At 35.7% G+C, this 18,074-nt stretch overlaps 1 protein-coding gene across 1 annotated transcript in view; it reads right to left on the bottom strand.

Annotated features, from left to right (window-relative positions):
• Nucleotides 1–4,565: 4,565 nt before the first annotated feature.
• The window catches only part of LOC125658707 (pentatricopeptide repeat-containing protein 3, mitochondrial-like), a 67,852-nt gene continuing 54,343 nt past the window's right edge, over nt 4,566–18,074 (bottom strand). Inside the window, exons 21-25 of the mRNA XM_048890085.2 lie at nt 17,322–17,396; nt 15,432–15,488; nt 11,889–11,952; nt 6,857–6,958; nt 4,566–4,643 (exon numbers count right to left, since the gene is read on the bottom strand). Coding sequence (XP_048746042.2) covers nt 4,590–4,643; nt 6,857–6,958; nt 11,889–11,952; nt 15,432–15,488; nt 17,322–17,396 — 352 coding nt within the window. The 3' untranslated portion in view covers nt 4,566–4,589. The remainder of the gene's footprint in view (nt 4,644–6,856; nt 6,959–11,888; nt 11,953–15,431; nt 15,489–17,321; nt 17,397–18,074) is intronic.

The raw sequence follows: 18,074 nt of genomic DNA, 5'->3' as shown, positions 1-18,074 counted from the left end.
TCTTGTTTTATTGATTTGAATGTAAGCAATGTATGGTCAATTTTCCCCAACAATGATATTTAAAGAGATAGTAAAGGTCATATTTTGGCGATTTTTTTCTCTTACCCCAAATCAACTGATTTCTTTCAAATATTATAAGAATTTGTAAATGAATGCTATTTCATTGCATGATCATTAGTTACACTAGGAGCCAATTTGTATAACGGATTGAATTTGTGTCCAGTAAGCAAATATTCAGGGGAAATAATTTGAAGATTTTAATTGTTTTAAACTTGAAAATAAATGCATAAAATTGTCACTATATACAGAAAATGAATTTAACAAATTGGCCTTTACTATCCTTTTTATACGCTAGTCGAAGATGGGATGTATTATGGTATGGCGTCGTCTGGACCTTGTGGGCAGGATCCAGACCGAACTATTTCACAACTTGGTACATTTGATCACCACGATGAGAGGAAGATGTCTATTGTTTTTCAAGGTCAAAAGTCTAATCTCCAGGATATTACAACTTGATATATATGATCACCATGATGAGAGGAAGATGCCTGTTGTTTTTCAAGGTCAAAGTTGTAGTATTACTTAGTTGGAAAACCTTGTAGGCAGAATACAAACCGAACCGTAAGCTTCAGGATATTGAAACTTGATAAATTTGATCACCAAGATGAGAGGAAGATGACTATTATTTAATTTTTTAAAGGTCACAGTATCACTTAGTTGGAAAACCTTGTAGGCAGTATACAAACAGAACTGTGGGGACTAGGACTGTCAAACTTTGTACACATACACTTTATGCCAAGTGGAGGATACCTATTGTTTCCAAAGGTCAAGGTCGTAGTAGCAGGATGTAGACCGATTTGTTGGGGCAAGGACCATTAAACTTGGTACACATACATCTTGTGCTGAGTGAAAATATTACATAGAGAGTACATGATATGTCTTGTTTTTTCGATGCAAAGAAAGTATGTCGTACCCTGATGATTGATCATACTACTTGAAGCCAAGTTCTACAAATCATGGTGTAAGAAAAACACCCTATATATTAGCTTTTCACTGGCATATTATGTACCGTTGGCAGTTCTCTTGTTAGCTCACCTGAGTTGAAAGCTTAAGTGAGCTTTTCTTCTTGCATTTTGTTTGTCTGTAAACTTTTCACATTTTCGATTTCTTCTCCAGAACCACTGGGCCAATTTCAATCAATCTTGGCACAAATCATCTTAGGTGAAATTTTGTTCAAATTAAGGGCCATGTTTCCCTCAAAGGGGGTAAAATCATGAAAAGGCAAAAATACAGTGGAGTCATTTAAAAATCTTTTCAAGAACCGCTGGGCCAGAAGTGGAAATTTACACAAGAGCTTCCTGACATAGTGCAGATTCAATTAAGTTTGTGCAAATCGTTGTTGCTGGGAGTAGGGTGGGACCACAATAGGGGATCATAGTGTTACAAGCTGATGTATAGGGAAATCTAAAATCTTCTCAAAAAACCACTATGCCAGAAAAAGTGGAAATTTACACGAAAGCTTCCCAACACAGAGTAAATTCAAGTTTGTTTAAATCATGGCCCCAGATTGTACTTATTTTCTAGTCTGTTTACATAGGTCATTGATCAAGTAATCTTTCATCCAATTTTCTAGTGCTTTGGTTAACATGTTGGACAATTAATTAAATTATTCTTTAATTACATGTACATGAAAACTAATTGAAAGAGAGTTTGAATCTCGTTTGATCCATTTCCCCTTTTTATCATAATGATACCATATCATTTTTTTCTACCCTTTTATTTTGGTTATCAAACAATAATATACTTGAATGGAAGTGAATAAACAGAAGTACTGCAAACGGTACAACATACACCTATTAGACCTTCAATGCAATATCTATACATGATGATAAAAGCCCTAAAGTAGGTCATGGTGCACCAATCAAGTTGAAACATAAACTGATTATGTATTGTATTTCTCCGAGAGGGATGTCATGACAAAATTTCAGGACAATACCTTCAACTGTTTGAATTACTTTTAACCCCTGAAGTAGCTAGGTCATGGTGCACAAATTCATCTAAAATACAAACTAAACTTACATGTATATTCCTCCAAGAGGAAGCCTGAAACTAAATTTAAGGGCAAGACCTTGAGAAACAATATGCATCCTCCACTTGGCATAAGGTGAATGTGTACCAAGTTTGACGGTCTTAGCCCTAATAGTTCGTTCTGTATTCTGCCTACAAGGTTTTCCTATTAACTGATACTATGACCTTGAAAAACAATTGAACTCTTCCTCTCATGTACTATGTTGTACGATCCTGGAGCTTAAGGTTCATTTTACCAACAAGGTCCAGAGACATGGACAGACACACATATGTCTGGTCTTTGATGGGTGTATAAAAACCAAAATAAACCCTAGATGTAAATGAAATGTGAGTGGAAGAAGTGTATCTATTTTATGTAATGATTGATTTGTGTTGCTTATGTTGTGTGGACACCAACAGACAAATCAAGTTTAATTGAATAAAGTATGTGCAAAAAGGTCATGTTTAGAACACTGTAGCTCAATAACAAGTGTTGCGATCCCAATTTTTCTTTTTAATTTCCTAATTCTCCTTCAATGTAGAAATTAAATATCAAAGTTTCATTTGATTAGACTGTAAACTTTTCGAGTTATCATCCGGAAACCAATTGTTGACGCCCAACCGCCCGCCCACCAACCCACCCACCTCACCAAACCAATAGACGAGTTCAACTTCGTTGCAACTCGGCTAAAAATACACTTCCCAACAAATGATATTACTCCAAATCTCGGGTGTGAACCTCTTTAAATTGGAGCAAGTAAAACATTCATCACATACCACAAGATAAAGGGCAAGTCGTGTTAATGTTCAGAAGCTGCGTACCAGTATTTACAATTTTCTTTTAACATTTTTCTATGGCTAGCAAGATAGGTGCTAAGTCATTTAGATCAGGGCTAAGCAAATCAGATGGGGGCTGAGTCATACAGATAGGGACTAAGTCAGTCAGATAGGGGCTAAATCAATCAGATAGGAGCTAAGTCATTCAGATAGGGGCTAAACAAATCATAAGGGGCTAAGTCATTCAGATAGGGAATAAGTCATTCAGATAGGGACTAAGTCAGTCAGATAGGAACTAAGTCATACAGATGGGGGCTGAGTCATACAGATAGGGACTAAGTCAGTCAGATAGGGGCTAAATCAATCAGATAGGAGCTAAGTCATTCAGATAGGGGCTAAACAAATCATAAGGGGCTAAGTCATTCAGATAGGGAATAAGTCATTCAGATAGGGACTAAGTCAGTCAGATAGGAACTAAGTCATACAGATGGGGGCTGAGTCATACAGATAGGGACTAAGTCAGTCAGATAGGGGTTAAATCAATCAGATAGGAGCTAAGTCATTCACATAGGGGCTAAACAAATCATAAGAGGCTAAGTCATTCAGATAGGGAATAAGTCATTCAGATAGGGACTAAGTCAGTCAGATAGGGAATAAGTCATTCAGATAGGGACTAAGTCATTCAGAGAGGGGCAAAGTCGTTTAGATAGAAGCTAAGCAAATCATATTGGGGCTAAGTCATTCAGATAGGGGCTAAACAAATCATAAGGGGCTAAGTCATTCAGATAGGGAATAAGTCATTCAGATAGGGACTAAGTCAGTCAGATAGGAACTAAGTCATACAGATGGGGGCTGAGTCATACAGATAGGGACTAAGTCAGTCAGATAGGGGCTAAATCAATCAGATAGGAGCTAAGTCATTCAGATAGGGGCTAAACAAATCATAAGGGGCTAAGTCATTCAGATAGGGAATAAGTCATTCAGATAGGGACTAAGTCAGTCAGATAGGAACTAAGTCATACAGATGGGGGCTGAGTCATACAGATAGGGACTAAGTCAGTCAGATAGGGGTTAAATCAATCAGATAGGAGCTAAGTCATTCACATAGGGGCTAAACAAATCATAAGAGGCTAAGTCATTCAGATAGGGAATAAGTCATTCAGATAGGGACTAAGTCAGTCAGATAGGGAATAAGTCATTCAGATAGGGACTAAGTCATTCAGAGAGGGGCAAAGTCGTTTAGATAGAAGCTAAGCAAATCATATTGGGGCTAAGTCATTCAGATAGGGGCTAGACCCATAAAAAAATGGCTAGATTATTAACAAAGTGTCTATGCCAAACAAAAAAGGATGCAGGCTATTCACAAAGGGACTAGGTCAATCATAAACGGGCTAGGCCAATAGGACACGGCCTTGGGGCTAATCCAATCAGATAGTGTCTAGGCAAGAGCACATATTCTGACAACTATTAAAAGTTATGATAATTATAAAAAAAAAAAAAAAAGAGAAGAATCCATTCCTCCTTCAGAAGATCTCTGACTCGATCTACCATTCCAAGAATGTCAATCACTCTAAGCAGTAGACCTACTTCTTGTAAAATCTTTAGAGTCCACTTCATACTTTTTGAATGATCCTGCTAACAAACAATCAACAGAACCATGTCATAACCTCCTTGGTAAAGGTAAGAAAAGCGATAAATCACAAAAACATATTGTTTGTAAATAAAGTCTATAAATATTTATTTATCTATTGAAATTTTATTTTCTTTCCAGTCCCTCTGTCTAGAATTCTGTTCAGTTGCTCCCTATAAAAGGAAAGAAAGTTAATCTATAATCAAATGCTGAGAATGTCATAGAGAACGTTTAATAACAAATACATAATCTAACAAGAGGCCCAAGGGCCTAGAATCGCTCTTCTGATAAATTGTACAACCCCACCATTTCTATTCTTAGCCTCTTAGTATTCTAAATCTTTAGTTAAATCCTAAGAATTCAAAAAAAGTAGGTCAATGTGACCTACTTTTTGGTTTACACATTTTGAGAACCCAAGAAATATCAACTGACAAAGTTTGATGATTATAAGCCAATTAGTATCTGAATATTGAAATATAGCTGTCAAATTCCAATCGTAGGTCATGGTGACCTACTTTCTGGTCAGCGAACTCCGAACATGCAAGACCCATCAACTGACAAAGTTTGATGACTGTAGGTCAAATAGTATCTGAAATATATAAATATAGCCGTCCAATTCCAAAAGTAGGTCAAGGTGACCTACTTTTTGGTCAACACCCTTTGAACATGCAAGACGCATCAACTGACAAAGTTTGATGACTATAGGTCAAATAGTATATGAAATATATAAATATAGGTGTCCAATTCCAAAAGTAGGTCAAGTTGATCTACTTTTTGGTAGAAACCCTTCGAACATGCAAGACCCATCAACTGACAAAGTTTGATGACTGTAGGTCAAATAGTATTTGAAATATATAAATATAGCCGTCAAATTCCAAAAGTAGGTCAAGGTGACCTACTTTTTGGTCGACACACTCCATTGACTCAAGGTGCATCAACTGTCAAAGTTTGATGATTGTAGGTCAATTAGTGACTGAAATATATAAATATAACTGTCAAATGCCAAAAGTAGGTCACAGTGACCTACTTTTTGGTCGTTACACTCCGAAGACTCAAGATGCATCAACTGACAAAGTTTGATGATTGTAGGTCAAATAGTGTCTGAAATATAGTAATTTAGCTGTCAAATACCAAAAGTAGGTCACAGTGACCTACTTTTTGGTCGACACAAACCGAAGACTGAAGACGCATCAACTGACAAAGTTTGATGATCCTAGGTTTTACAGTGCCCAAAATATGCATCTAAAATCGAAAATGTGAAATTTGAATATCTGCAAAATTCAAAAAGTAGGTCACTGTGACCTACTTTTTTTATAAATATGTTTCAAGGCCTCAAGATGCATCAACTTACAAGATTTGATGATTCTAAACCTCTCGGTATTTGAAATAACAACTTAAAATATATCTATAAATGATAAGCCATAAAATTCAGAAAGTAGGTCACGGTGACCTATTTTTCAGTTGACGCATTTCAAGGTCCCATGCTCCACCAACTGACAAGTTTTAATGATCATAGGCTTCAAAGTGTCCAAGATAGGCATCAAAATTAATTTTAAAATAAATACCTGCAAAATTCAAAAAGTAGGTCACCGTGACCTACTTTTGAGACAACTTGACACAAGGTCCTATGATGCATCAACTGTCAAAATTTGATGATCCTAGTCCTTATAATGACTAAAATATCTAAGATTTAAGGAATTTAAAAAAAAATTAAATTTAGGTCAACTTTGAAGTGACCTTGAGACCATGCCCTTTGCCCCAGGGTAATGCCTTGAACAATTTTTAATCTACAACATATCCTCATCCTTATGTGTAAGTTTGGTGATAATCTGCCCTGTGGTTCTTGAGAAGAAGATTTTTTAGCAACCACTACTTTTGTTTGTATTTTCCTGATTATCTCCCCTTGTTAAAGGGTCACATCCCTTTATTTAGTATGTATGAAAGCCCTTGGGCCAATGATACCCTGTAACAAATTTGAAAAAAATTGGTCAAGGGGTTCTTGAGTTATAGCCCTTTTTCTAAAAAGTTTACGCACACCGCACAAATGGCCATAGCATTAGCTCTTTGAGCCTTTGGCTCAGAAGAGCTAAAAATGCATAATGCCCGAATCAGAATTCATAGTAACAAAGATACGGAAGAATTCAAAAAAGTAATCTGTGAGAGAAAGGCCTGAACTTAAATGGAGGATGAGGTGTCAAAATTATTTCATTATAAAATGACGCATCATCCAGATACTAGAGTGCTTACATCGTTTTTGGGGTAGTCATGATCCAGTACAATATCTACAAATGCTCTAATTTGTGATGGTAACGACTATAAATCTTTACGCTAGGTATAATACATGTATTTTAATATATCTATTAGTAAATGTTCAGTTTTTACTTGCCTCTCCAACTCATTCATGGGTACATTAACAAAAATTTTCTCTCCGAAACTTTGGATCACATCTTTTGGAACTTCTTTCACCAGAAACTTCATTACTTCCTGAAAATTGAATTCATGGATATTTACGTAATCACACTCTGATCAAAATGGCTTGATTTAGACTTCAATTTTTATCCAAAGCAATACTTTTAAAAAAAAATGATTGTTCAAATAAGATAAACACAACTTTTAAACTCTAAGCACTGTTACATACCACAATTACACAGTGTAAACTATTAGCAATATTACATACCACAATTACACAATGTAAACTATGATCATCATTACATACCATAATTACACAATGTAAACTATGAGCACCATTACATACCACAATTACACAATGTAAACTCTGAGCACTGTTCCATACCACAATTACACAATGTAAACTATGAGCATTATTACATACCACAATTACACAATGTAAACTCTGAACACCATTACGTACCACAATTACACAATGTAAACTATGAGCACTGTTACATATCACAATTACACAATGTAAATTCTGAGCACCATTACATACCCAATTACACAATGTAAACTATGAGCACTGTTACATACCACAATTACGCAATGTAAACTCTAAGCACCATTACATACCACAATTACACAATGTAAACTATGAGCACTGTTACATATCACAATTACGCAATGTAAACTCTAAGCACCATTACATACCACAATTACACAATGTAAACTATGAGCACTGTTACATACCACAATTACACAATGTAAACTCTAAGCACTGTTCCATACCACAATTACACAATGTAAACTATGAGCATTATTACATACCACAATTACACAATGTAAACTATGAGCATCATCACGTACCACAATTACACAATGTAAACTCTAAGCACTGTTACATACCACAATTACACAATGTAAACTCTGAGCATCATTACATACCACAATTAAACAATGTAAACTCTGAACACCATTACGTACCACAATTACACAATGTAAACTCCGAGTACTGTTACATTCCACAATTACACAATGTAAACTTTGAGCACCATCTGATGTGAATTATTGCAAACAAGAGGTACTGTGAGCAATGCTCACTAAGAATACCCCCCGCTTACCCCAATCTCCCAAAGGGTGTTGGTAATAGGATATAAACTACCTCTTTTCTGAGTGTAAAAAACAAATAGCATGACAAACTGAACCATATTGCTACTTCGATGTCCAGTGCGCGTGACCTTTGACCTTTTGACCCCAAAATCGATAGGGAACATCTTCATCCCATGGGTAGTCCAAATGTATGATATGGTGACTGTAGGTGGAAAGGATAACACTTTAGAGCCCGGAAACCATATTGCTACTTCGATGTCCAGTGCGCTTGACCTTTGGACCCCAAAATCGATAGGGAACATCTTCATCCCATGGGTAGTCCATATATATGATATGGTGACGGTAGGTGGAAAGGATAATGCTTTAGAGCCCGGAAACCATTGCGTCTACAGACGGACAGACGGACGGACGGACAGCCCGATTCCAGTATACCCCCCCCCCCCCCGCAACAAGTATAATAAGAGAATGATTGTTATGAAAGCAATATGTAAGCCAATATTATTGATGTTACTTAATACTCTAACTATATAATTATTTTGTCGATTATGTTTACCCTACTAATACAGAAAATAATTTTCTTGGCAAAACAGGAAAACATTTCCACACCTGTCAGGAGAAGTGCTAGTCCCCTGTACAGGTAAGCATAATCCCTGTAATTAACTTCACAGCTCCTCAGTGATAACAGGTGCTTGTTCTTCACAAACAAACAGCCAGGTCAGTGATTTTACAACAATTACTATTCAGCTCAGGAAAGCTAACTATAGAGTTGTAAACCAATTAAATAGATAAACCAAATCAAGTCACTGTAGAAAATGCATTTCATGATCAAAAAGACAGTCCAGATCTCAGGGGACACCATTATCCAGATAAAAAAAAACCGCCCAGATCTCAAGGGACACCAATATTCAGATTAAAAAATCATCCAGATCTCAGGGGACACTGATATTCAGATGAAAAAGATCATCCAGATCTTCAGGGACACCGATATTCAGATAAATAAGAGTACCGCCAACAGTACATAATACGCCCGTGAAAAGCTAATTTAGGGTGTTTTTCTTACACTATGATTTGTAGAACTAGTAGTATCAGCAATCATCAGGGTGTGATATACTTTTTTTGCATTGAAAAAACAAGACCAACCATGTACTCTCTATGTAATATTTTCACTTGGCATTTAAGATGTATGTGTACCAAGTTCAATGGTCCTTGCCCCAATGAATTGGTCTGCATCCTGCTACTATGACCTTGACTTTTAACCTTGAGAAATAATAGGAATCCTCCACTTGGCATAAAGTGCATGTGTACAAAGTTTGACGGTCCTTGTCCAAACAGTTCAGTTTGTATACTGCCTACAAGGTTTTACTAAGTGATACTGTGACCTTGACCTTTGACCTTGAAAAAGTAATAGGCTTCTTCCTCTTATCATGGTGATCAAAAGTACCAAGTTTCAATATCCTAGAGCTTACGATTTGGTTTGTATCCTGCCTACAAGGTTTTCCAGCTAAGTGATACTGCGACCTTGACCTTTGACCTGTAACATTGAAAAACAATAGGCATCTTCCTCTCATCATGGTGATCAAATGTACCAAGTTTCAATATCCTGGAGCTTACGATTCGGTTTGTATCCTGCCTACAAGGTTTTCCTACCAAATAATACTACGACCTTGTCCTTTGACTTCTGACCTTGAAAAACATTTGGCATCTTCCTCTCATCATGGTGATCAAAGGTAACAAGTTACAATATTCTGGAGTTTACGGTTCGGCTTGTATCCTGCCTACAATGTTTTCCTACTAAGTAATACTATGACCTTGACCTTTGACTTCTGACCTTGAAAAACAATAGACAACTTCTTCTCATCATGGTGATTATATATATATCAAGTTGTAATATCCTGGAGCTTATGGTTTGGTTTGTATCCTGCCCACAGGGGTTTCCTACTAAGTGATACTATGACCTTGACCTTTGACCTTGAAAAACAAAAGACATTTTCCTCTCATCATGTTGATCAAATGTACCAAGTTGTAAAATCCTGGAGGTTATGGTTCGGTCTGTATCCTGCCCACAAGGTCTGGACAGACGGATAAACGGACGGACAGAGCCATCCCATAATACGTCCAGTCTTCGACGGGCGTATAAAAAGACTGTCCAGATCTCGGGGGCAGATATTCATATAAAAAAGATCGTCCAGATCTCAGGGGGCAATGATATCCAGATAAAAAAGACCGTCCAGATCTCAGGGGGCAATGATATCTAGATAGAAAAGACAAAGGAACGTTTAAAAAATCTGTTTACAAGAAATGTTTCAGTAACATATTTGCCCACGCTGTGGTAATATTGAAAAAAGATCAACTTTTCATTTATTAGAATGTCTCGAGTGTTGGTGAAAGATATGGGTTACATGTACATGTATCTACTAGTCAGAGGCAACCATAATAATGTTTGATCTTTCAAGATACTGAGATATTTCCAATAACCAGTCATTTGAGTCATAACCTTTGACCTTAAAACCAATGGGGCCATCTACTCTTTAGGGGACATCAGTGTACTAAGTTTGATATCTGTCAAGGAAATGGTTCTCAAGATATTCTAAAAGTGGACAATATTTCTTTATATTCAGTTTGACCTTGTAATATCATGGGTCATCTACTCCTTTTGCAGAACCAGTATACCAAGTTTAATGTCTCTAAAGCAAAGTGTTCTCAAGATTTTAAGTAAACAATATCTTCTTATGTCCAGTTTGACCTTGACCTTGTGACCTGAAAATCAATAGGGGTCATCAACTCTCTATGGGCAACCACTGTCCTATGTTTGGCAACTATCAAAGAAAGATTCTATAGGTCTTCAGCGTTCAAGACCAACATGTGCAAAACAATATGTCCCTCTTTATCAAGGAGACACAAAAATCATTCGGAAGCTGAAGCATCTGTATATCTGTCATCCGGATATCTGAGCATCCACTGTATCCAGATATCTGAGCTTCCACTGTATCCAGATATCTGAGCTTCCACTGTATCCAGATATCTGAGCATCCACTGTATCCAGATATCTGAGCTTCCACTGTATCCAGATATCTGAGCATCCACTGTATCCAGATATCTGAGCTTCCACTGTATCCAGATATCTGAGCATCCACTGCATATGGATTCTGTGCAACCACTGTTCGTGTGTGTGTTTGTGTGTGCACATGATGGTTTCTGGGTAAGGATATGAATAGGAAAAAGTTATCTACCTTTACTCCCTGGGAACATGCTGGTTTTTTCTCTCCAAACCCAGAAAATCTTACCCAATGAAAATAGGAAATATATATTATTACTACAGTAACTTGATCCTAAGAGTCGGATCACATCGAGTTGACAGGACGAGATGTGATGCGTCGAGTTTGATCTGATGATCTGCGCCTGTCAACGAGACGTGATCTGACTCTTAGGATCAAGTTACTGTAGTAATGATAAATTTATTATATACCCCCTTGTGCATTTTAAATCCACATATTAAAGATAATAAATGTAATACAAATTATCAAAAACAAAGACATACAGTGAAATTATATTTTGTGTATGCAGTTTTGTTTGTGATGCGGTCAATATTTCCACAAAAAACGTTGCATTGATGCATTGTGACATCATTAGTTTCAGAGGATACTGATACAGAATCAGAAAACCAAAGTGTGGTGATCCGGAAAATCGGATCACACTCTGTGAAATCCACAGTATCAAAATCTCAAACATTGATGGGTATATAATAAGTGATTTTATATTTGTTTACATGTATCTATAGGGAATCAATGTGTAGTGAATTAAATATTCACGACAAAACATGAAAACAATGCTTTAGTCACATCTCATCAGTTTAAGAAAAAGAAGCCTACATGTGTTTGCTGCCGGTTACTATTTATACATGTATACTCACTGCACATTTCCCCAGGTCATCTGCTGCGATGTACTGGTCCAACAGTCCAGTGTAGGGCTGTATCCTGTAAAAGATCAATGTCATATTTTTTTTTTTTTTTTTTTTTTTTTTTTTTTTTTTTTTTTTTTTTTTACAGCCAAACGATTACAATTGAACTCCGGTATCTTGAACACCGATATCTTGAATACCATGGATATGTTGAAGATTCCAAGTGACTTGGAAGTCCCAACTACTTATTCTCCAAGTATTTTACCCTCAATATCTTGAATACTCAGATATCTTCAATTTTTTTCTCAGTCCCATCGAGTTCGAGATAATGAGGTTTGACTGTAGTTAAATACTGGTAACTATGAAAAACACTTTGGTATCATTAAAATTCATCGGGGTCAATTTTCATAGATTGTTGTGATTTTTTACATTTCCATTCGGATGTAATATTGTGGATATGGTTTCTGTACATTGGAACATCATATAAATTGTTTGGTTTTTTTGTGTTTGAAATTTGTGGGATAGGGGTCCACAAAATCCATGAAAATTGAACTTTCATGAAGTTTAATGATATTCCACAGTACAGTAAAATATGCATACAACGAACAAGTTTATAACAAATTCACCCATATAGTGAAGAGATATTTATTACCTTATGAGAGGAAAATAACAAAACTTTTGTAGGATATAATGAAGTTTAGTTATAATGAAATGAACTGGGTTTTTATCGGCCCTGGAGGTAAGCTATATATTGTAAGTATATCTTACTGTATCTTAATTGGTTAAGAGAGGTTGGGGGGTGGAGGGGCTAGTCCAGAGAGCAGGGCATTATCAGGTGCAGGTACACATCTCCCAAGATTATTCCAATTTGTCAATGACGTGTTTCATACCCATCGTGAGACCGTTCTTGGCACACTCATTTTGACTATGGATAACTCCGTATACCTGATCAAGATATAGGGCTCTCAGTGGGTGTGACTGGTCAACAGGGCTTACTCCTCCTAGACACCTGATCCCATCTTTAATATTTAGTATATCCAGAGCTCACGGCGGGTGTGACCGGTCGACAGGGGATGCTTACTCCTCCCAGGCACTATATCCAAGGGTCTGTGTTTGCCCAACTATCTATTTTGATATCTTATAGAAGTTTCGAGGTTGATCACTATTTGTTATCTTCACCTTTCATCACCACCATGACAGTGTTCGAAATTGGTTTAAAACTTGATATAGACCACGGGTCTATGCCAAAACAAAATGACATAGACCTCATTGAATTGGCATAGAACGCAACATTGAAAAAAATAACACAAATTTAAAACATTGTTATTTACTTCTTAAGTACTTAGAAAGCATATTTTCTTTCCATTCCATAACAATGTCATCCTTTCCTCATAACATTTATCAGATGTCGACTTTTGGGATAACTCTATTGCTTTAAACCTAGAAAATCGGCATGGACAATTTGGTCTATGCCAATTACAATTGGCATAGATCGGTGTCATTTGACATAGACTCGGTCTATCAGTCTATGGTTAATTTCGAACACTGCCATGAAATGGAATAGAGATTTATGAGATTTAATTAAATTCTGGTTTGTGATCTTCATTACACTACAGTTTTTCCTCAAGTGGTTACCCCCCCCCCCCCCCCCCCCCCCCCCCCTCAATACATTTCCAGATCAGAGTAAAATTCTGTCATGTATATATGAGCCCGATAATCTACTTTACTTATCTCTTCATTAGAATTATCATAGATTAAAGAAATACAAATGAAGGATTTAAAATTCTCTTGTAATTATTACATACAAACTCATTTTTTATATTTGACTGTAAGTCTAAGCTATAAAGAATCTTTTAAGCTGAATGAGAAATTATAACATTTCGCTATAAAGGTTCTCACTAATTTTCAGATTTAAATCGCAGTATGGTGTTTGGCAATTTTTGGACAACCTATCTTTAAATTAAATCTTTCGACTTCCAGCAGTACATAATTTGCAGTCCCCTAGGACCTCGCTTTAAGATGCTTCTGTACTTGACAACCTCACAGGCTGATGTGGAGGGAGGAATATTACTAATCTCAGCCAATGTCTCCATTGCATTCTGGAGAAAAACTTCAGTTAAGGAATGATAAATGCTCTTTTTGAAGTCTTCCATCTTGTGGCATTTCACTCCCTGTCACCATTTCAAGTGAGCTATAATCGATACTCTGTGTGTGCTTTGTTTCACTTGGGCAATATATTGATTTTTAAGCATTAAATAAAAAAAAAAACAACAACCAAAATTCCAAACTAAAAGGGAAAAGGTCCATGGGCCACAACACTTGCCTGTCACTTTGTCCTTAGTGAAAGATGAACCTTTTGACCCCTCAGAGTAAAATATGGAGCAAAGGGCCATCAGTTGTCAAAAGTGTGTTGAATATGGATAAAAAAATATATTTCTTTTATCTATAAGAAATTCAAAAAAAAAATTCCCCCATATATTCCAGAGCTAATCCATTTTGGCCTTGGACATGATTTGCACAAATTTGAATCATTAATATTTTGTAGTGCAGCTTGCACATACTTTCTACTTGGTTTGATTTTAGGACCAAATGTTCTAAAGAGTATTTCATACTTGAGAAGTAAGAAAAAACCCAATCCGTTAAAACAGAATACTCCAAAAACCGAAAGCAAAACAAGAACCGTACAGAAATATTCACCATCCAATGGAAAACTTAATTGTTAGGGCATTAGAAACTATTTTATTGCAGCATAATGCCACATTTCAAACAATTTATTGTGGTATGAAAATCTATGTGTAATTCTACATAAAAATGATGAATATGACACCAACAGTTTGATTATCTTACAGAAATATTTCTAGTTTTGATATCTTGGACATGATATACATGTACTACTAATTTTTCAACCAATGAAAAAGCATGTTATATGTAAAATTAAATGATAATGTATTCAAAATAATTTTACAGGATTTTAACCCATCCAGTTTTGCTAATTCTTCTAAATACCCCCCCCCCCCTTCCATTCGCAAATAATCCCAACAACTTAAATTCCTAATGTACCAAGCTGAAAATCAGCAAACTAAAATCAGGAAAACTTGAATGGGCTATATCGACTCAGGTGAGCAGAAATCCACAAGCAGAATAGCTAAATTTATCTCTATTCGGATTGTACAATGCACAACTTCCGGTAAAATTTAAAATGGCTTCACCAAATACAGGACAGATGTTCAGCAGTTGCAAATGTTAATGAAATATAGATGTAATTTACTTTCTTTGCATATAACCATCAATCTACAAATATTTTAATAAATACAACAGTGGTGGATCTAGAGAGGGGTGTGGTGGGTAAATTCTTCACCCGTCTGACAAGACAAGAGACACATTTACCATGATACTTTTGTGGTACTTATTGATATTTCTCTTCAGGTCCATTACTTACATGCTTTCATTAAATTCACTCTAAAGTAAATCAAAATAAACTTGAGTAATTCTAGTAGTCTTGCAATTAGATTTTTACAGTAATTTGCTAACCAAAATGTAAATTAATATACATACCTTTTTACCACACCAAACAATTCCTTTCTCTTTCCTGTTATGAATGTAAATATCTTCCTGAAAAAATAAAATAAATTTTCCCTCATTACATTTGTTGTCCATTCTCCAATTATATTGCTAGACATTGCCCCCTTCACATCATAATTCATCTCCCTCTCAAAAGACACTACTAGACAATTTCCCTATATCACATTACAAGTCAAACAGTCATTTCCTCTCATTATATTACTACACAATTCCCCATATATCATTACAAGTCAACAGTCATTTCCTCTCATTATATTACTACACAATTCCCCTATCACATTACAAGTCAACAGTCATTTCCTCTCATTATAATACTAGATAATTCGCCTATCACATTACAAGTCAACAGTCATTTCCTTTCATTATATTACTACACAATTCCCCTATATCGCATTACAAGTCAACAGTCATTTCCTGTCATTATATTACTAGACAATTCCCCTATTACATTACAAGTCAACAGTCATTTCCTCCCATTATATTACTAGACCATTCCCCTATCACATTACAAGTCAACAGTCATTTCCTCTCATTATATTACTAGACAACTCCCCTATCACATTACAAGTCAACAGTCATTTCCTCTCATTATATTACTAGACAATTCTCCTATACCACATTACAAGTCAATATAAGTCATTTCCTCTCATTATATTACTAGACAATTCTCCTATACCACATTACAAGTCAATATAAGTCACTTCCTCTCATTATATTACTAAACAATTCTCCTATACCACATTACAAGTCAACAGTCATTTCCTCTCATTATATTACTACACAATTCTCCTATACCACATTACAAGTCAACAGTCATTTCCTCTCATTATATTACTAGACAATTCTCCTATACCACATTACAAGTCAATATAAGTCATTTCCTGTCATTATATTACTTGACAATTCCCCATTATCACATTATAAGTCTTGTCATTTCCTTTCTTTATATGTACATTACAAGTTATTTCCCTTATAACATAACTTCTCCATAACAAGCCATTTCTTGTGGGGTTCCAGGTTAGAATAGCTCCTCGGTACCCCTTGTTTGTTGTAAGACGCGACTAAATGGGGTGGTCCTTCAAATGAGACTACAAAAACCAAGGCCCTGTGTCACAGCAGGTGTGACACGATAAAGATCCCTCCCTGCTCAAAGGCCGTAGGCACTGAGCACAGGCCTAAATTTTGCAGCCCTTCATCGTCAATGGTGACATCTCCATATGAGTGAAGGATTCTTGAGCAGGATGTTAAAGAATATACAACCAACTATATCGCATTACATAACAAGGCATTTCCCCTATCACATTACATAACAATTATATAACAAGTCATTTCCCCTATCACATTACATAACAATTATATAACAAGTCATTTCCCCTATCACATTACATAACAATTATATAACAAGTCATTTCCCCTATCACATTACATAACAAGGCATTTCCCCGATCACATTACATAACAATTATATAACAAGTCATTTCCCCTATTACATTGCATAACAAGGCATTTCCCCAATCACATTACATAACAAGGCATTTCCCCTATCACATTACATAAGTCATTTTCCCTATCACATTACACAAGACATTTTCCCCTATCACATTACACAACAAGGCATTTCCCCTACCACATTACACAACAAGGCATTTCCCCTACCACATTACACAACAAGGCATTTCCCCTATCCAGCAAAAGTATACACATTATTAGTAGTACTCTCTTTTTAACATTCCTAGTTAGTTAGTTATAGTGGTACATGTATTTGAAATGATGACTACCATCATCTAATATGAAATTCTATGGTTGTCAGACTGAATCTAAAATAAACTCCAAAAATAAATGTCTAAGTTCAGATTTTCTTACCAAGCTAAATTGATGTTTTCTCCATTCAAAGCAATAACCATCAAGTTCTCTAGTACCTGCAGCTTGTACATCTGCCTGTAAAAGCAAATAATAAGCCTTATGGAAACTTCGAGTATATCTGCCTATAAAACTAAATAATAATCTTATGGAAAATTCCAGTTTAACCACATCAACAATGAGTATAATTAGCAAAGTTTATTGCAGGTAAGAAATATCAAAAACTTATTTATAAAAATAATTGTTATTTTAATTTTTACATTGGGCATGTTGTTTAAATCCATTCTAAAAAAATTTTTTAGATTAAGTAGGTCATGAATAAACATAAAGCAGTCAATGTTGAACTCTGTTAAATATTACAATGTACAAGTATCATCTTAATCGCGAGAACTTCAGAATCCAAGTCCAGTTAAATATAATACAGGCTAATCCAGATATATTGAAATGCAAGGAACCGACCTGAATTGTTCATTATATCCATGGTTCAATATAATCAGTGTTAAACTATACAAATGATGTTACTGGGGATTTAATTTTACTTCAATGTAACAGATGAGTTCAATATATGTGACTTCAGTATAAATGGAGTAGACTATTCTTTGAAATGTACTCTTAATACCCAGAGGTGCCATATTAATGTTTTCACAATCCTTCGGTCATGTAACTGAATTAGCATCATGTGAACCATACACAAGACATTGCCGTTGTTACGAAAACATGTCCTGACAGATTAGTAGGCCCTAATTAAAAATGCCT

Source organism: Ostrea edulis, chromosome 9, assembly GCF_947568905.1.
Source record: "Ostrea edulis chromosome 9, xbOstEdul1.1, whole genome shotgun sequence".
Lineage (NCBI taxonomy): Eukaryota > Metazoa > Mollusca > Bivalvia > Ostreida > Ostreidae > Ostrea > Ostrea edulis.
The sequence above is the reverse complement of the archived record's forward strand: the minus strand, read 5'-3'. Positions and strand labels throughout refer to the sequence as shown.